Consider the following 20,465-nt stretch of genomic DNA (forward strand, 5'->3'; position numbering starts at 1 on the left):
GGCAGCTCTAGCAACAACTGTCAAATAACTAAACAAATAAAAATCATAAATAATAAAACGGCTGAGGTCGATCTAAGGTGAAAAACGGAAAAACGTTTATAAACAAAGGAATAAAGTAACACGTAACCTGCTTGCAATATGTGAACCCTTTATTCAGCTGCTTGCACCCACATTAATTACGCATAATCTGTAGAAATCATGCAAATCGTATTTCGAGGTTTGGACGAGTATATGAAAACTTTGTAAATTATCGAACATTTTTTTGATTTAACAAGCACTGTATGTAAATGTGTTAAAATGATGCTTTCTGGTCTGTTCCTAAAGAAGCTGGTCTTTAGTTCGTGGCTTCTTGTTAAAGAAAACACATCAAAATCGAATAAGGATAAAACACAACTGAATATTGTACTGAATCATAAGCTGTAATGTAAGTTGTAATGATTCGATTCAGTCAGGGTAAACTATAACACCATACAACAACGTAACACCGGGACAAAAACTCGCATGTTCAATAGTATCTCCATCCATGAATTAAACTTAATTAAAGCCCGATAAAAATTAAACAGAATAATCGCACTGATTCAAAAACAGCCAATGATAAAGTATAAACAACTTTCAAGCCACGCCCACTTAATAATTTGCCGACAAACGACAGCGCTTTAAACTAAGCCAGTCAAAGAGAGGTGTGGCTTCAGTCAAAAAACGCCCACCTCTTTGTGACGTTTAATATCTGTAACCAATAAACGACGGCATTTCTTTACCTTGAAAACAACTGTTTTGTTACAGACAGAGGTAGGACCCAGGAAGCGGTTGCACGCTTTTTCGCCTGAGTGACAGAATATTTTAATGTAATTATAGGCATTACCTGATAACAAACTGGCACACATGTGGTGTTTATAACGGAAATGTGAGAACTGCTAAAGTCACTACATCTTTATATTTCCCCCCTTAACAGTATTCCCTGTATGTCTTAAACTCCCTGCCCTCGGTAGGTCAAATTATTTATATAGATTTGACCGTGATGCGGGAATGGATAACCAATTCGTAGGAAGAAATAGTTATATAAATAATTCGAGTACATCGTTATAGTTTTAAAATACGCACAATATTTCGCATTTTTAATAAACTTGAGGTTTAAAATGATTACGAGCAAGATATGTTTTATTAATTTTTATACTAATGAGAAATCATCCCAGGCTTAGTTTTTTCTGGTTTCTGAAAACAATGTTAATTTCATTTTCTCTTATAAATGCTAGTATTAACGACAAACATTTCGGGCATCATTATTACTAACTGATTTAGGTGAAAAAAAAAACATTTATTAGCAGTATTATTTTGCTATTACAAGTACCGGCCAATTCGCGTAGTGGCATTTATTTTCTTCTTCACTGTTTAGTTTTTATGGTAAATATAGAAATAAATAAATCTTTTTTTTTGCCCAGGCCTGCTGTGTTCTGAAAATTATAAAAGTGTATACTTTCGATTGGATAATGTAAAAAAGTTCCCTTTCTCATAGAACGGTTATTTTCAGTACTATACACACTTGATGATATGCTTATTGAACAGGCAAACGCAATGGACCTCCCAATCTTGAATGTTGCTCTGTCGGGTCCTGTAAGGAAGCCCGTGCGGGCCTCAGCCGGAGACCCCGCGCTGCCTGCACCTCTATCGTCTCGGGTGAGTTTGTTACAATGTAGTAATTTCTCTATAAATCTGTATTACTCCAATAAAGCTGCAACATTCGTATACACCAAGCGGACTGTAAAGCCCACATTTAGCGCCTTCAAGATGACATAATCCTTCACGTTCACATTGACGGATTATTTTAAAAACGCATTCCAAAACATACCCTGGTCCAAGAGTACTCTAACATTAGCTAGCTAGCTGACTCAATATTTATACGCATATTTTTTTTTACGAATGCAACATTAATATTCATATGTGGTTATCTGTGCTATCAACTTATTGTCATATAAAAAATTATGTCAATGTGTCTGTCAAATTGCCTGTATTCGTATCTGAACATGATTACATTGCCAATTGGACAGCTACTGCGTTTGAGCCTGCTTTTATATATTTATATAGAGATACGCTGTGTTTATGTATTATCGCTGTATATGTGGATGCTCACCACTTGCACAACCAATGAAACCTATACATTTCTATTTTAAAGTAAACGATGTTGTTCAACGAAAACATAACGCGCTGCAAAGCTACATACAGCTAATAAGCAGTAGATATACACATAACAGCCGAGTTATTCCTTGCTGTCTCCTTGATCTTTATCCATGTTTACTTCACCTGATCTCCAAAAACGAAGACTTCATAATGTTTATTGCCTAGCAGGCAAATGATTCCTCTTGTGTTATGTTGAGATTGAAAGTGCGCGTTTTATTGATACCAACTCTTAAGTTTCGTCTCCGCCTACTTTGCCTGTTGTCTCTTGATTTCGAACCAGGTGTTCATCTAAAATCGGGTCCCAGTATTTGAGAGGATTGATTTTTCGAGGTTAGGTTTGTGATGGTTGTTGATGCATTGTATAAAGAATTGGAAGTATTTAGTTTCGGTTCGTTTTCTTAATTATGGGACTGTCACTTTAAGGTTGCATGTCAGTGTTTTTGAAAATGTAGAGTGTCTGAACCATGTTTGATTTGCATACGCAGTATTGTAATGTTGTGTTCTCTCTACAGCCTGTAGAAATGCGTGTTTAATGGCCTTTTTTGTATCTCCAGTTTCAGTTTTCTATACTGCCGCTTGGAATGGTCAACTTTGGCTGTGAGAATTGCCGGTGTTTTTTCACCTACCCCCCCTGCAGACTCAAAAGAGAGCATATTTTTGTTAGACGCGCCAAATTTAGATAGCTTATAGTGAAGTGCCTGATTATTTCACTCGTGTATTACTGCATTGCTAGAAGTGTAATGTTCTGTCCCCTAAATCCCCAATACTGAAAGTGGAAAACAGAGCTGTAGTTCAATAGTACCGGACTGACAGATGCACAATCCAAAGAGAAAGAAGAGGGAATTGCACGTCCGGTGACTTTTGGCTATGTGCTTATCCACTACTGAGTTATGGCAGGATTGTAATTCAAACCCTGTTCCTAGAGAACTCCTGACTGTCCTGGTTTTCCAGCAATTGTCCTTTTCATTAATGGGCTTCAACAAAATAATAATGTATGTCTTCCTTGTGCTAACACTTTTGAACTATAGGAAGGAAACTAAATGTAGTTTGGTGTGCTGGCTTTACTAGCAACACCAGTAGAAATAGATTACGGTTAATTATTGATGCAAAGTGTTCACAAGCCATAAACTATTTAAAAATCCAAGTACATGGGTCATTAAGTTAAAAGTGGGGAGGGGGGAGCTTTGCTGTGAGAACAACTTCCTAAAAATGAATCGGATTCATTTTGAAAATAGCTCAGAATTCAATCAATAGCTTAATTAATAGTTCAATCTAAAACAAGAATACTATAGGTGCTCCCAAATAAAGTTTCAGAACTCCTGATTTTACCTACATATATATCTTTATATGCATCTTAATTATGGGTCTATGTATTTGTTTGCAGTTATTCTTGATCTGAAAATGTTCCTTTTGTGTTATATTCAATGAACATACAAATGTTTGTATATGTATTCTGCTGATGTGTTGGCTATTATGCACCTACCTGGCATGACCCTAGTTATCAGACTTATTACCTTAGTGACATTTGGGAATATACTTATTTTGTTTCCAGTACTTTTAGATGCCTTTTTTTGCTATTAATGCAATTAAATAAAGTACATTTGAGAGACCTACATTTGGTTTATCAAACATAATGTATAGTTAGTCTTCATCACTTTTTATTCAACTGCATTAGGTTGCCTGAATGATTTCTGAATGGACTGATCATAAGTAAGGCAATTTATTATTAAATTACCCCAAAAAATACAACAATGCATGCGACATCAGTATTTATTGAATAGAGTGCAGAATATCTGAAATGCTCATTGGATTTTTTTTTTCTTCTCAAGATCATAAACCTGTAAAATATATACATAAACATGGATTAGATTCAAGTGATTTATCTTAATCTGCATTACCATAGAAATGATGTTTTAAAACTAAATGAAGATTCTTTTTTGAGTATTGTGCGATGTGTTCTATTAAGTCCTTGATGTCATATCCTGCAAATCTGTATTTGCTTGTGAATTCCGCAGCACATTGATGTTGCACTGGCTTGTTTTCACATAGAGTAGTAAAATATGAAATATAGGTCTACCTGCTTCTAGGGTGGCGGGGCGTCTCAGGCCTGGGGTTGTGGATGCCTGCGTGTCGTGCCCGGCTGTGTGTGCGTGCTGTTCACATGCTCTCCCTGTGTTTGCGGTGATTACTTCAGCTAGTGGCTACTTCAGCTTTCTGCCACTGTCCAAAACCATGTGGTTTGGTGAATTGGCATCTCATAATGTGCATATGAGTGTGTGCTTTGCACTGGACCGGCATTCTGTCCATGGTGCCTCCTACCTGGATGAAATGATATGTATTGGGTAAGAAATTATGGATGGATGTATTTATTTTTGTATATGCAAACTTAAAATAATGCACGGCTCTTCAAATAAACTCTCAATTCCAGTTCCAGGCCGTGTTTTCAGCTCTCCCAGGTAGTTAATTTAAAAATGACTGATTCTGATTGGCCAGAGGTTTCACACCTGACTCACAGGTAAAGGAAGGCTGGGAAATCAGCGGGGCTCAGCCTTTGAGGACTGTGATTTGATTAACCCTAGTATAATGAGTCAGTTTATTACTATGAAGTAATATGCGATTTGCATATTTTTTTTGGTGATAATCAGCAGTGTATTACCTAAGTAAATAAAGTTCTGTAGTGTGTTTGTTTTTGAGATGTTTTATAGGTTCTTGCATATTACTATCAAAGGGGGGGGGGCATTTTCAGTACACTAATACATTAGGCTACATATTAATTTTCAGTGGGAGTTTTGCAGGTATATTTCTACTTTGTTTTTAAATATCTAAAATCGGCAGTGAAATTGGCCTTTAAGATGTTATATAATCCAAATCATTGTCTCCTGTCAATATTGTTACGCTTTTCAGAAATGATCATTTTCAAAGAAGGTTAAGTTTAAAACGTTATATCAGTACAAATTTTAGTTGTAGGAGGCTATTGTTTCAGCAGTAGTAATTAGGGTTGCAAAGGACTGGAAAATTTCTGGAAATTTTCCTGAAACTTTCCGTTCCATGGGAAGTTAAGCTGGGGAATTTTGGAAATATTCCACATTAGAAACTTTCCATGGGAATTAACGGGAAAGTATGGGAATTAACAAGAATATTCCTAGAATTTTGCAACCCTAGTAGTAATCATACTGTATGGATGATAATTGAATAGCCATGGTAGGTCCAAACTGTAATAAAGTATTACATTATCCTTCTGTTCACTTGTCAAATGCCTGAATGACACTGACTGTTGAAATGATGTCTGTGTTATTGCAGTCATTTGTCTCAGATTTTCAGGGAAAGGCTTGGCAGGCAAGCGTTTAACGTTATCTGTTTGGCCTCTTTTTTTTTTTTACTACTTGTTGTGTCATGCTTGTTTTGTAACACGTTTTATTACTTTACAGTTGACATGGATGATGAAGATGGCAGGTGCTTGTTAGATGTTATTTGGTGAGCTTTCATTATCTTTCTATATTCTGTCATCATGGAGAAATGTGTAGTACCTGGGATCTTATGAGGACTGCAAGTGGTTTTGGAACGTTGCAGGATCAGCGACATCTACATTTGGTAGATTTCCTGCTAGACTGTATCTTAGCTGTGTAGAAAAGTATGCTATCAGTGAGACATTATTGTAAAGCTTTAACAAATCATCAGTGTGTCATGCTGAGCGTGCATCATCTGATTATTCTCTATAGTGACCCGCAGGCGCTCAACGATTTCCTTCATGGACCAGAAACGCTTGTAAGTGTGAACTAAAGTGATATGTCCCTGTGAGAGAAATACAACTTGCCTTCTTCGCAAACCATGCAACTTCCCTAATCTCATTTCATTGCCAAATCCTCCCCCTGTATTCTGCATTATAAACACCTTCCCACCCTAGAGTTTGCAATGCCCAATCCCGATGACAATACCAACCTATGAATATGGTGCCATTTACCTTAAATATTACCATACGTGCTCCTGCAGTTTATGGTCCTAAACAAACTTACTGCACCAACATACCCTGGCTGTAGAGCAGCATCTCTTTCACTCCCTCTTGCCCACCCTTCCTTATTATTCAATAAAAATGACTGCATCCCTTGATTTGTCTTGATTTTTGCTTCTTAAAAATAGAATTACATAAATGCTAATTGATTTTCCTGTCTCCTTTTCCTCATTGTTTCTCCCTTCTCTTATTCCTTACTTTTATTAAATTCCTGCCTCCCTGTCCCCTCCACACACCCCCCCCCCGCCCCGATGATCATGACCCCATCTCTGTCCTCCTTTGTCCCTCTGTGCTCTGGCGCCCTCGTGTGGCTGTGGCTCTCGGCTCTGGCTGTGCGGTTCCCTCCATACCCACCCGCTTTGTCTGTAGCTGGACACCGACGACCTGTTGGATTGCTCAACTGAGCCCTCCAGCTCCTTCTTCAACACTGCTGGGGTGAGTAAATCCACCCCCCCCACCTCCCCACCTCACCCTCATTCATCCATCAGCCCCTTTTATGCACCACCCCCGCCAAAATTGTCATGCCAAGCCACCACAGTGCATTCGATCACACCAGACTCCAGTTTCCTTCTCATTTTTTCCCAGTCCTTCCCTTTTATTTAGCACTTCACGCACCACTTCTTTGTTCACCTCCTGAACTACCGGTTGTTTACTGAAACCACTATCATTTTAATGTATTGTCTGTATAGTCCTTGGTAGCCAGTAGGGTTGATTCTGTTTGCTGTCCTTATTTGTGTTTTTGTCCTGTCCATCTTGTAGGCATAAGCGTAGCCTAACTCTCCAGCGTTGCTTCCTTTCTGCCTCTCATCCTCATATGCCTTTGTCTCCATTTGCGGTATTTCTTTTCTGTCTTAGGGCCATGTGCCAGAGATCCAGCAGACCAATCAGCTGTCAACAAGCGTGCCAGCAGAGGTTCCCAGCGGCAGCGTGGATCTGGACTTCCTGGAGGACGATGACATCCTCGGCGGCTCACCAGCTGGCGGTGGCCACAATGGCGGCATGGGGACCAATAATGAACCGTGTGACATCTTACAGCAAAGCCTGGCAGAAGCCAACATCACGGAACAGAGCCTACAGGAGGCAGAGGAATTGGACCTGGGCTCATTTGTGTTACCAGGGCTGGCACAGGTGGTGCAAACTCTTCCTGATCCAAATCTCTCTGGAGCCGGGGGGGGCGCAGTGGGGGTGGGCATAGGAGTTGGGGTTGGAGGTTCGAGTCAGATCTTCCCCTCCTCTGGCTCCACTGCAACGCCCCCTAATGCTGCACAGGACATGATCGGGCCGGTTCTGGCTCACTCCGGCTTGCAGCTCCAGCCTCAGGGGATGAACAAGACCATCAGTGTGCAGCCTTTTATGCAGCAAGTGACCCTGCAGCCACTCTCAAGCCTACAGACCCTGCCCAATGGGAGTCAGTCTGGACACTTGGGAATCGGACAGATTCAAGTGGTAGGACCACCCACCGTCATGACTATTAACCAGTCGGGTCAGCCCATCCTGGCCAAAACGATAGGGAGCTACCAGCTGCAGCAGCCTGGGCCGGAGGCTGGGGTCGCGTGCACACAGGGGGGCCTAGGAGGACCGGTCCTGGGCTCAGCTGGAGGCGGGGGTCTTCTGATCCAAGGAAGCAAGGCCACTTTGGGTTCCCCAGCACTCAATGGGGCTGGCGTTGGCGTGAGCAGTCCCGGTGTTAGCAGCAGTAGCAACAACAGTGGACCTACTTTGAGTAGCGCTGGCGGGCTGGTCGGCTTTAGTGGTGCTACTATCGGTGCGGGAGCTACAGCCCAGCAGAAACCTTTGACTCCAGGTGCTGTCATGCAGAACGTCGTTATCCAGCGCACCCCAACACCCATCCAACCCAAGCCTCCCCAGGGGGGGGTCATTCATCCCAGACTCTACAAACCACAACCGCAACAGCAGCAGCAGCAGCAGCAGCTCTCGATCGCTAGTTCTTTGCCGAATGACTCTAGCAAAGTCGTCGGGGTGCAGCAGGCGCAGGTGCCGGTCTCCACAGCCCAGAATGTGGCTTTTCTTGCCGGGAAACCCGGCGCTAATGTGGTCCTAAGTGCGTCGACACCCCAGGGGACTTCCTTCCCCCAGGCTCTATTCAAGCAGCAGGCGCCGCAGGCGACGGGAAAACCGCTCAGCGTGCACCTGCTGAACCAGCCAGGCAGCATCGTCATTCCTTCCCAGGCTGTCCTACAAGGTCAGAAGCAGCAGTTCCTCCTTCCCCAGCTGCAGACGGGGGGGCAGATCTTGGCTCAGCACCCTGGCGGACACATCATCACCAGCCAGGGCCCCGGCGGGCAGCTGATCACTAATCAGATCCTCACCACTAATCAGAACCTCAACCTGGGCCAGGTCTTGACGTCACAGGGGCATTCTGGCACAGCCCATATCCTCTCGGGACACATTCAGCTACAGCCCGGTCAGATGGGTCCCCCCGCTCTCATCCATATGCCTGTCTCTCTGGCTCAGACTCAATCGCAGGCCCAGCAGGCTGCTGGCCACGCCGCGGTTATACAAGGGATGCCCATCCAAAATTCCCTAGCCATGCTGAGCCAGGTGGAAGGCCTGAACCCTGCTGTCAGCTTGCAGCCCTCTCAACAGCAGATAGTTGGTGGCATCCCAAGCAACAGCAGCGGGGCAGTGGCGACCGCCCAGTGCCAACCCACCGAGAGCGTCGCTGTTCTTGGCAGCACGACGGATCAGGCGGCCCACCCCGTGCCGCCTGCCTCCCTCCTTACTGTCCCAGCCACTCCCTCAGTCCCTATCCCTTCTTCCACACTGTCAGCCTCGCCGTCGTCTTCCTCCACCTCATCCAGCGCCTCGACTCTTGCCCCCGTCGTCCCCCAGGCCCAGCACAGCCCTGGGAAGCTGCTCCTCACCCAGCCGGCCTCGGGTGTGTTCGTGAACCATGAGCCTCTGCAGATGTTCCTGCATCAGGTCAGTGCCGCCTGCCGTTTGTTCTCGTCGACGTAAACACTTGGTGATAGCTAACGAACGATCTGACCCGACAGCTGACCTCTCTATAACCGTTTTTGCTCTTCCTACGTCGAAACGTTAATCTTGCCCGTGTCAGGAGCAGCAGCACAAAACTGAGACTGCCTCGCCCCCGTCGGGCTCAGTACCCGCTTCTGTCATCGTCAGCAGCAGCGCTGCTCCTCCCACTTCAGGTCATGAGAGCCTATCAGCTGAGACATGGCTAGGGCAAAGCCCCGCCCCTTCCCTCAGTCCCACCAACAAGACAGCGGTGGTTTATCAGGTAGACACGCCCACTCCTTCAGCCCCCACTTGCTGCCGCTGCTTCACCACCACAAAATTACCCCTTGCTCTCCCAAAATTGTTTTGCTCTGCTTTTGTCTGTGGTCAGAGAATTAGCTTCTGTCTTGTTCATATGATGCTGTGGTATCCCCAGTCCCCGTAAAGTCAACATTCCAACTACTTCTGCTGCAAGTTCCTTGGTATTTAGTCGTCCTTTACCTGCTACAATATATTTTTCCCAAAGCGATGCTACCTGTTTTTTTCCTGCCTTTTCATCATTAGTAACTTCTGTTTTCTTTCTGTCCTTATGCATTTTTGCCCTCTTCCTCAGCTACGCCTGGTACTGCTTTCTGTTCACATTTAGGTTTAGCGTAGGGTTTATCATTTGCATGCATGTTTACATTCCAAGAAATAACTGGCTTTTGCATGCACATCTTTTTTGTTGTTTGCTGTAGAAGCTGCTGATTGTCTAATAACACCTGGTGTTTTGTTTGGCTTCTCGTGCTCAGTTGGTCATGCTCCGTCAGGAGACGTGCAGGTCTGCGGTAGTCTGTGTCATCGCCTGCCATTTTTCCTGATTTCGGGCAGAAGTTATGTAGTGCCTTCAGATTCTGGTGGTTTTGGTCGATAAGTGCTTGTCTATTTTGCATTCCGGAACGTTTTAGGACATTTGCATAGTCTGTAGGTCTCGGTCTGGTAGCGACAGAACGCATGGTCGTATGATTACCAGTCTTCCTCTTTCGACCACAGATCACTTCCTTATACCATCTTCTGTTTTTTTTTTTTTTTTTCTTTTTTAATAGTGCTATCACTGATGGGTCTGTCGTTGATTATGCCCCAGTTTCACCCCAAGCTCTCCAGTCACCCTTGACCACAGCAGCAAACTGTGCGTTTCCAGAATGCACAGGCCTGCATTTTGTTCTCACTGTGCATGATGACCGGCCTGCCTTCTGGGCCACGGTGCATTGTGCCTCGCCGCACAGTGCAGTAGGGACTGACATGGGGTCCCTCTATCATCCCTATTTTGCACTTCTTCCCTTTTGCTGCATTTGGAGGGAATCTTGGCTGCACAATGCCAAGTTCAATCAATATTGTCTGAACTACGCTTTCTCTCAATGTACTCTTTCTGGATCCACAGTCTGTGGGTATTGTTCTTACATGTTTACTCTAAGGCTTTCTGATGAGCACGGAATCGCACAGAGAGGTGGATTTTTTTTCTGTCTTTTTTTGTGGGCTCTCTCTTCCTTCCCGTCCCCAAACCCTCCGCCATTGCTGCCGCTCTAGTGTTGTCGCTGCTTTTGCTTGTTCCTGCTTCCAGCATACTGGTTGATTTGAGTAGTTTTACTGGTCAGCAGCATTGAATTCTAGTTTTTTTTTTTTTTTTTAATTCTATTTTGATTGTGGAGTTAACTCTGATTATGTTAATTGTAAAGGACAAAATCACCAGATTTTTGTCAGATAAAAAATTTGGAAAAAGTGTAAACGATCATGTTTATCTTATGCATGTAGAAGACATTACAGAAATATTAATACCTATTTTGCAATTGTTTAAACCTGTATAACTATGTGTTCATGTCATGTATAAATAACTGCTCTTTGTGGCTTTAAATTTTTTTATTGCTTAGTAAATGTTAGTGCATTTTTAAAATTATTATTATTTTTTTTTAATTGTGACAGTCTTGGTAAATATATGTTGGCGTAGCTTACGGATATTTGACCCTGTCGCCATTGATCCATTTTCACAGATCCCTTCAACGGGACACCAAGCACAGGCGAAGGTCCTGGGGGCTTCTCCTCTTCAGCCCCTACTTGCGAGCGCAGCTCCCCCTTCAGGCAGGCAGTCGGACACCCCTTCGCCAGCACAGGCCCCTCCCCTCATTCTGAGTCAGCAGATTCAGTCCCCACACCACCAGCCTCAGACCCGCCCCCCCTCCCAGCCGCAGCCCCTTCCCCAGCCTCAAGCGCAGCCCCCCTCCCGCTCCTGCACGCCATCATCCCTGCCCCCCCTCTTCATCATCCACAACCAGATTTCCGGATCTCCCCAACACGCGTCACACACCCCGCCGCAGCTCGCGGGCCAGAGTCAGCCCCTGTCACACCCCGTTCCCTTCCTGTCAGAGGTGCCCCTGCCCTCGGGTTCCCCCAAGCCGGCCCCGACACAGGCTGTGCAGTTCCATTTGGCGGCTGCGTCCGGCCTGGAGACGAAGCAGCCGACGCAGCTGCAGAGCTTGACTGCGGAGCAGCAGCAGACGCTGCAGCTGGTGGGCGCTCAGCTGCAGGCCCTGTCTGCCGTGGCCCAACCATCACCTCAGCAGAAGCAGCTGCTCGACAGACTCCAGCAGGTACGTTCTCCTCTTCCGTTTGCCGTTAGTTATCGTAGGGGTGAGCGATCTGACAATTTTATATCGCAATCTATCTTGAAGACGTCCACAATTTTACTTTTCATGTAAAATATGGAGATCGTGACCTGTTATGTCTTCCTGTAATATTTCCAAACTTAACGTGGATCCATGTTCACAAGCCACAGAATGACTTCCTACTAGGCGGCTGTGCTGATTGGCCAAATCATATCACATGCATCTATCACAGGGTCTTTTATGCGTAACGTTTTTGAAAAACAATTCATTGTGAGCTATTGGCATGGTAGATGAGGACCTGGTGCCAGAAAAAGACTTAACACCTGGAGCACCTGGAAAATCTGTGTTTAGTGATTATCTATTGGCTGGTTATTACAACTTTACTTAATTCAAAATAAAGTTTAACTCAGGTTTTAATGACCATTTTGAAAACAATATCTTTAATGAAATATTGTTTTTAAACGGTGCTAATAGACTTGCTTGAGTCTGGACATTCTTGACAGTACATTTCAAAATTGGGGAAAAACGATCGCAATTCAGATCGTTGATCGCGGTTGTGTGTTAAAAAGATCGTGATATGACTTTTGGGGAAGATCTCCCGCCGCTAAGTTAGCGTAGCGCGGACGCCTCGGCGTAAACGTGCGGGTTTGAATCCCAGCTGTGCCCACAGATCCAGCAGAGTATAATTCTCAAGCAGCAGCCCCAAGCTCAGCTCCTCGCCTCCAGTCAGTTCAGCCCCCAGCAGGACATGCCTGCGGCCCAGATCAGCACCTCTTCTGGGGTCGGGACCCTGACCCAGATAGGCCCTCTGCTGCAGTCTGCGCCTGTGCTGGTCAAGACTTCAGCTACAGGTAAGGCTCTCTGCTCCAGTATCAAGAGATGCATGGGTTCCTTGATGTCTGTTAATCCCCGCACCTTCTCATGGTCCATCCCTGTCCAGTGTCCAGCGAACTCAAGACGTTCTCAGGGGCTCCAGGAATGGCTGAGGCCACAGTCAAACAAGTGGTTACTCCAGGCAGCCTTAACCAGCTGGTACAGGTGAGGACGAGCCCCAAAGCGGTGTATCGGTTTTGGACGAGAAAGTAGGCTGACTGCCAACAGTAAGGGTCAACTGCACATTACTGCTTTCTCCACACATCTCCTTGACCCTTGTCTGCATTGTTTCTTCTTAGCCAAAATCAGGGCTCATCAGCTCATTCGGAGGGCTTCCTGGAAAGACAGGGCTCCAGACACAGGCTGTGTGCTCCGCAGTCTCCCAGCTGGCCTCACCGCAGGTTCCCACTTCCATCAAAACACAGGCGAGGAAACGTCCAGTGCTGTAATACGAAGCAGTTCTCAGTGTGTGTTTGAGTTAAAGATGTTTCAAATGACGAACATTGAATGATAGTGTATTTCTGCTGTTAGACTTCGGCTCTGAAGCTGCCTTTTGCAGTGCAGCCCAGCAAGGAGGCCAGGTTGGTAACTACTGTTTCTAGCATTTGTGTGTGTGTGTCCAGGTATACATTACATTGTGGGGACCCCACAGTGTGAGGGAAAAAACGATAATTTTGAAGGGGAAATTCAATTTTATAAAAATGCGTGACTGCAATCAAAAAACTAAAAATACCAAAAGTACCAAAACCTGTATTTTGTTAATTATGGTTAAGGTTAGGGCTGGGTAGGTGATTAAGGTTGTTGTAGTTGGGATGAAGGTTTTGCCCATAGAAATGAATGGATAGTCCCTACAAAGATTTGAGTACAGGTATGTGTGTGTAATGGTTTATGTAAAATTGGATGTGCCTTGGAAATCTGATACTAAGTGTGGCTGGAATCCACGGTAGCAGCCGCTTATGGATACAGAACTTTGCACAGCTGTACCGGTTTGATGGTTAAATGGATATTTGTAAACAGTCATTTCTGTTTCTTGGGAAACCTCAATGTACATGAAAAAATAACACTACTCTTGGGCGTGGAGTCAAGCTTTGTGCCCAGTAATGCGGAGAAAAATATTGCATTCAAATGCCATTTTTTATCCTGCATATTTTGATTGTGAAATGACTGGAAATGCGAGATAATCTGATAATTTGTTAGCATTATTATTGTTTAACTCCCTGGTGTAGTACTGCCAAATTTGCTGTAAAACTACAAAAAACGCTCTCAGATCCACTTCTGTACCTCCTCAGGTGAATTCCTGTTTGTTTGTTTGTTTGTTTGTTTGTTTGTTTGTTTAAACATGGAGTTCTTCCTGAACAAAGATGCCTCAAAGCTCTTAACAAAGACTCAACAACAAGAACAACTGAACTGGGCAGTGAATAAGCAGCAGTGCAACATTTTCTGGGAGAAAAGAGCTTTGAAAACAAACATCCGAGAGGCAGAATAAAAGCTCATGGTGTAGATAACAGCAGGAGAAATAGCTCTTTGCTGTCTGACGCACCTGGAATGCTAACGTTCTATTCAGAAAGAGGTGTGGATGCCTTGTTAGACCTGCGGATGGGATCAGTCAGGAAAACAAGGTCGCTGAGCTTCATAAACCAGGCGGCAGGTACAATAATACACCAACAGTCGCTGCTGAAGCTCATAAATTGTTTCAGATTAGGAATGCAGAAAAACTTGCATGGTACAGGATAAGTGTCCTTGCCCACATGGAGAGTCTGGATCAATGTGTATTGTTGCATCAGCTGATTTGAAATGACTGCTAAAAAAAACACCTTAGAGCGTGTTTGGAGTTCAATAAACGACATTAGCTCTTCACATCGGAACCAGTCTGCTTAGCATGTCGGTGTCAAGTGCTTCCAGATATACATTCCACATCAGCCTGACTTGCTCTTCATTAGCGGTTATGGAAACTGGGTGCAAACATTGTAAAGAAGCATTACTGCATATGCCCTAAATGCTAAGTACATACTAACTCAAATTGTTTGTGTTTATCGGACAGATATGGATGGTTATCATTTAAGCATCACAAATATAGGAATGGTCAATACCTCAAAACGTGGTGACATGACTCTGGCTGGAATCGGTAGCTTTCTTATTTTGTTTATGTTGTATGCAGTTCTGAGAGGTTAGTTGAATGTCTCCATGTTAGTGTCGTAGACGCTAAAAGGCCAGGGAAGTTTTAACAGGTTCTTTGCAAATATGCAGTTAAAGGAACGTTACTTAATTGGAAATTTCCATTGTAGTTGGGAGCGCATGTTAAGTTTGAAGAAGCCTAATTGTTCCTTCTGCAGTTCTTATGATTCTAAGTAAGTCTCCAAATGCTCTGTCTTTGCAGAATGCTGGAGCAGTTAAGGAAACAGCAAGGTTCCGTGTTACACCCCGATTACAGTTCACCCTTCAAGTCTTTTGGGGATGCCTTACATAGACTAATTCCCTACCATCTTTATCAGGGCATCCCCTGCTCCCCTCAGGATAACAAAAAAGGTATCTCCCCATATCAGTATTTTCACTCATTTATTTATTTTTTTTTTATTTTAATTTTTTGGAGTGCTGGCATGAATTCAGTAATTCGAGAACCTTCTCTTGGTGTACATAGTGGATGAGGAGTTTGAGGCCGTGGCGACTCAGCTGCTGAAGCGGACGCAAGCCATGGTGGACAAGTACCGTCTCTTGCTGTTTGAGGAATCTAAGGTACAGCTGGTCCCCGTGAACTCGCATGCATCTCGTTTTTTCTTCCTTAGTCCTTTAGGGTGTCGTGCTATAATTTTTCCTCTCTAATGTGCAGAGACTGGCTCCTTCTGCCGAAATGGTAATGATGGACAGGATGTTCATCATGGAGGAGAAGACGGCTCTCAGCCAAGAGCGGGTGCTGGCCAAGGAGAGGCCGGGTAACTTTGTTGCTCATGTTTACATCACGTCGCCGTGAGCACTTAACCCCTGACCCCCACCAATGCCGGCATATTTCCTTCAGTGTTTTTGCTAAAATCTTGTGCTTGCTCTGTTTACTTTATTCAAATCTTGTCTGAGAGCTTTGATGATCGTCAAAGGAATTTAGTGCATCGCTGTCTTTTGCACCAGTTGCTACACCTTGGCTCCTTGTGATTACTTGACGTTTGTCAGATTCATCTGTTTTCTGTGGCTCAAATATTTCATCTGAACGACATCCTTATCAAGGAAATCCACGTCCAACTCCAGAACCTCAAAAAAATACTTTTGGTACATTTCTTGATGAGCTGTACATCTTATACGTGGTTCTAAGATGTTTTTTCCTATGAATAATTGAAGGCAGAACTTTCTGCATTTGGCAGTTTATGTGTTGATGTGAAGATGAGTAATGTGCTAAAATTTGAAGCGGTGAAAAGAACAGAAGGGGTCTTGGAGTGTATGGAGGATTTATTTTCTGATGTTCTTTGTCGATGGCAGATGAATATGCAGCCCTTCAGAGTGCAGCTGTGGCCCAGCGCCCCGCACCTACGGATCCCAGCACCACAGGGGCTACCAAGCCAGTAGCGGGGGCTCTGAATCTGGCACCCGCTCCCATCCTATCTCACGTCACGCCCACCAAGCTGGTGATCAAACACGGCGGAGGCGGCGCGTCCGTGTCTTGGTCGACGAGCTCGACGCCGGCCGGCTGCCAGAAGGCGGCCATCACCCCCCCGTCCGGCGGCGCCGACGACGAGGACGCCCTCCCCCAGCGCAGCAAGAAGCCTCCTATCAAGACGTACGAGGCGCGCCGTCGGATCGGCTTGAAGCTGAAGATCAAGCAGGAGGCGGGGCTCAGCAAGGTGGTCCACAACACCGCGCTGGACCCCGTCCATTCGCAGCCACGGCTTCATCACACTTCAAACCCACAATCCCCCCCGCATCACCAACAGTCCAAGTCTGCTGTCGCCACGGCAACCTCAAACAGGACTCCTACCTGCGGCTCGGACTCCTCTGCTCTCGGCGTGCCCACTACGGCCGGCGCTCAGCACGTAGCACCTCCCTCCACCACAAACTCATCCTCCTGCTCATCATCTTCCTTGTCAACACAAGTGAATGGGACGCTGGAGCATCATGGGAAATCTGGGAGCCAAGCAGCTGCCTCCTCGACCCCTCCCCCCACGTCCTGCCGGCTCCCTTTACGGAAAACCTACCGTGCAAACATCAGCCCCCCGGTGCGCCCCGGTGTGGCTGGGGGGGAGGCCGGTGGCTCGGCCCGTCGCCACCACTGCCCCCCCCTTCCCGCCGATTCTCCCGTGCATCAGCAGGGCTCACGTTCGCCTCGTACTCGGACCGTCATAGCCAGTGTTAAAGTGGAGAACCGGGGCGGCAGGTTCCAAAGATCTCCCAATACGAAGGCGGGGGGGGAGTGCGGAGGTGATGGGGGAGGCTTGGGGAGCGTTAATGCTCAGGGGAAGGTGACACCCCCGGGGTTCATAGAGGAGCTGGCAGAGGTGGAGGTAGTTTTTAATCGCAGCATCAAAAATCAGCGCCGCTCGCGGGCGTCGCATGGTCTGCGCCACTCGGGAGGGGAGGAAGAGGAGGGGGATGGTGACAGAGGAAGGGGCGTCAGGAGCAGGGAGCGGTCCATCCCGGCCGATCGCCTTGGTTCCCCTTCTCCCACCGGCTCCCAAGGCTCCTGGGACTCCTTTGTCCCGTCGAAGCGGCACAAGTCGGACTCGCCAGACATGGACAACGCCAGCTTCTCCAGTGGCAGCCCCCCCCCTGACGACTCTCTTAACGAGCACCTGCAGAGTGCCATAGACAGCATATTAAACTTGCAGCAAGGTCCCCCCCCCACGTGCACCGGTAGTAGCAGTAATGGTAGCACCAGCGTAAACACAGGGAGGGGTCAGGGGTCGAATCACCCCCACCCTTCAGGTAGCTCCTACAGAGCCGTGGGGTCGTCGGCATCCCCTTCCGTCTTCCAGGGCCTGCCGGGGGACGGCAGCGGGACCTTCTCCAGGGGGCAGAACGGCAAGCTGGTGTCACGGACATACAGTAGATAACGGTGCCCTGATGCAGCAGGAAACGGGAAGAGACAAGGAGCTTCTTGAGAGGGGCGGTGGGGGTCGTGCACAGTACATCGAAATGCTCTGTCCAGCAGTTTCTTTCAGTTTATTTTTGAGAAATTCTGCCTTAAGGTAGGCCTAATTTGAACATAACTCTCTAGTTTAAAAAAAAAAAGAGAGAAAATATTATTTTCAAAAGGTAAAGCGAAACTGATTATAGTTTCCAATCCATGTCTTTGTGCTATAGTCTGCCAAACAGCAGAAAATCCAGTGGTGTCACTTCATTGTATCAAATGGTATAAAGCTCTCCCTTCTGAGGATGACGCATCCTGGCTCAACTAGTGTCGTGGAACAGAATAGCTCTGAAAGTGATGTTTTCCCGGGGAAATTGCACACTTGCCGCATCAAAAAACTTTCAGCTTCCCAACTAACTCTAAATCAGCAGTGCTCCTGCCGACATCCTCGAGTTTGGTTAGGTGTAAAATCGATGTTTTCTTCCCCCCCCCCCAAAAAATCCAAATATTACAGAAGGGTGATTAAATATTTATTGCAGAATTAAACCTCCGATGATGAATTATAGTTTTTGCAGTGTACATTATGTAGTTAACAGAGATATGCAGGTCATAGAAAATGAGGACAAATTTGAATCCTGTGCTTAGCTGAGTAAATGTATTTTTTTTTATTTATTTTGCACACATTCTTAATGGGTTCTTGTCTGTTTGGTGCCTCTTGTGGCACCTTTAGACTGAAGGAATGAAACGTTGCCCTAATTCCAGTGTCCTACTTCCCATTTCTCTATTGTTTGCCCCCTATCATTCCTCTTGCTTTTCACCATTCTGAGGTTCTGTTTTCTGTCCTTGTCCCCTCTGAGGCTTCCTCTGCCCTAATTTCACATGTTTTTTTTTTTTTTTAATCCAATCGTGATCGCAGTATGTTTAGAATGTGGAACACTGTCTGAAGGTGCTTCCATCACACTGATCATCGCACACAGCATTCAGAAAAGGCTTATTTTTCCTCTGTGTAATTTTTTTTTTTTGTGGGAAGGAGATAACCCTGACCATTTTATTTACCAGTCGGTCATTCTGTGTTTCAGTCGTCTGGTCTGTCATGCTGCCTCTCTCTGCTGCAGTGTCGTTTCCTTACCTTTGTGCCTGCGCCATTTCTGAGGCTGCGCGGCCAAGATGCAAAACCTACATTCTCGTGCTCCTGTTTGCCATCTGGTTTCCATTAAACTCTGTCAGGAATCATGCAATGATCGCAGGGAGGCCATCTTGGCTGTAGTTTTCCAGTCCAGTTGGGGTTTTTTTTGGCATAAGAGGGTATATTTTGTCTTAACTAAGTTACTCTCTAATCTTGCCGATGCACTGTTGGGTACTGACTTGATGTTCTATATTTTGTGAATGTTATACCGGTGTAGTTTATGTCTATGACCACAAGAGGGCACAAGAATAGTAAAAGTGCAGTGGCTGTTTAATTTGGCTTAAATTAGCCCTCAAATGAGTCCCGTTTCAGTTTTTAGAAATTTAATGTGCTGAATATATACATAGTGCACTCCTAAAGTTTTGTTCAGCTAGAAATTGATCAATGGAACCTGTGAATTGGCCAACAGCACTAATGGAGTTCAGAAGAAGAATGCAAGTGTTGTAGGGCAACTGTCAGGAAGATGAATGATAATACAGGAAAATGCATGTATAGGCAGGGCCCCCTGCCTATGCATATGGACTGAGTACTTGTTACCTGGATTGGGTGTATTTCACGTTCCTTTTGTTTGCTGTGTGCTGCTGCTTCGCAGATTAGCTACTCGCTAGCAAACAAAATTCTGCTGTGGGGCCTGCTGGACAGAGCATGCGGAAGGTGCATTTATGACATTTAAAACTTGGGTGGGGAAAAAGTCACAAATTGAACCGTCACTTTATTATTTTTTTAATTTTTTACTGACCCCCCCCTTTCCTCTCCCAGTTTTCTGGCTTGAACATGATCACCCCCCTTGTCTCTGGTACCTCTGCTAAATCTTTTGGACAATTACAAAAAAGCATAAACAACAAATAAAAAATACTAAAGTACATTTAAAAATTTAAGAGAATTTGAAATATAGTACTACAGATTAATTTTGTACTGTATTTATTGTGTATAATGACAAACTTTTTTTTAAAAAAAACTGTACATTTAGTAAACTGTAAATTAAACCATGCTTTTTAAAAACATATGTTTGTTTAAATTGTCATATTGTTATGCAGTAAAAGTGTGTTTGATCACAGGATGCTTTTAAGGAATACATTGCAAATAAGTGAAGTTTTTCTCCGGTGAAAATCCATTAGAAGATTAACTCTCACATACATCCAAAAAACACCACTGGATTGGCCACTGTGTTCGTTGGACATTACTTAGCCCATTGGTAGGTTCTCCATTTAATCATCCAGCATATAACTTGGTTCACCGCCACTAGGGGGCGCTTGCCAGCTTGTAGCAAATATAAATAGGTGGCATGAGTCACAAGAGCTGGATAGGGTGGGAAGGAATCTTTTTTTCCTTTCTTCCCCCTAAACATGGCTTGTGGCAACAGATTCCACTGCTCTATGGCAGACACCCTTTTTGAAGTATAAAACGATGACTTTTGTTGTATTAGTGTTCTAAGACTGCCTACAAAGTGTTATCCATTATATTCAGCTACATTGTTGCACTGTAAACACAGCCAATCGCCTTGACTCCATGCCCTTCGATGCATCGTTCACCCCCTCCCCCCCCCCCACCCGC

At 45.0% G+C, this 20,465-nt stretch overlaps 1 protein-coding gene across 2 annotated transcripts; it reads left to right on the forward strand.

The window, feature by feature from the left end:
- The first annotated feature begins 799 nt into the window (after window positions 1–799).
- Window positions 800–19,915, forward strand: LOC111837995 (BRD4-interacting chromatin-remodeling complex-associated protein-like). Of its 2 annotated transcripts, XM_023800515.2 has the most exons (16): window positions 800–985; window positions 1,564–1,674; window positions 5,604–5,649; window positions 5,895–5,940; window positions 6,554–6,619; window positions 7,040–9,127; window positions 9,264–9,446; window positions 11,191–11,787; window positions 12,473–12,653; window positions 12,743–12,840; window positions 12,975–13,100; window positions 13,207–13,256; window positions 15,053–15,201; window positions 15,314–15,408; window positions 15,503–15,605; window positions 16,141–19,915. In XM_023800515.2, exons 3-16 carry the CDS (start codon window positions 5,609–5,611, stop codon window positions 17,706–17,708), a joined length of 5,391 nt encoding a protein of 1,796 aa, XP_023656283.2. In that variant the 5' UTR covers window positions 800–985; window positions 1,564–1,674; window positions 5,604–5,608; the 3' UTR covers window positions 17,709–19,915. The 2 variants fall into 2 exon arrangements, with proteins under 2 accessions (XP_023656283.2, XP_072557941.1); XM_072701840.1 differs by lacking the exon at window positions 9,264–9,446.
- Window positions 19,916–20,465: the final 550 nt, after the last annotated feature.

The sequence above is a fragment of the Paramormyrops kingsleyae genome, chromosome 18 (assembly GCF_048594095.1).
Source record: "Paramormyrops kingsleyae isolate MSU_618 chromosome 18, PKINGS_0.4, whole genome shotgun sequence".
In the NCBI taxonomy this organism is placed as follows: Eukaryota; Metazoa; Chordata; class Actinopteri; order Osteoglossiformes; family Mormyridae; genus Paramormyrops; species Paramormyrops kingsleyae.

Coding starts and splice junctions, on each gene's coding strand:
- LOC111837995 (XM_023800515.2), top strand. CDS start 5,609: ATGGATGATGAAGATGGCAGGTGCTTGTTAGATGTTATTTG. Junction 6,620..7,039: donor CCTTCTTCAACACTGCTGGG/GTGAGTAAATCC, acceptor TTTCTGTCTTAG/GGCCATGTGCCAGAGATCCA. Junction 11,788..12,472: donor TGCTCGACAGACTCCAGCAG/GTACGTTCTCCT, acceptor CTGTGCCCACAG/ATCCAGCAGAGTATAATTCT.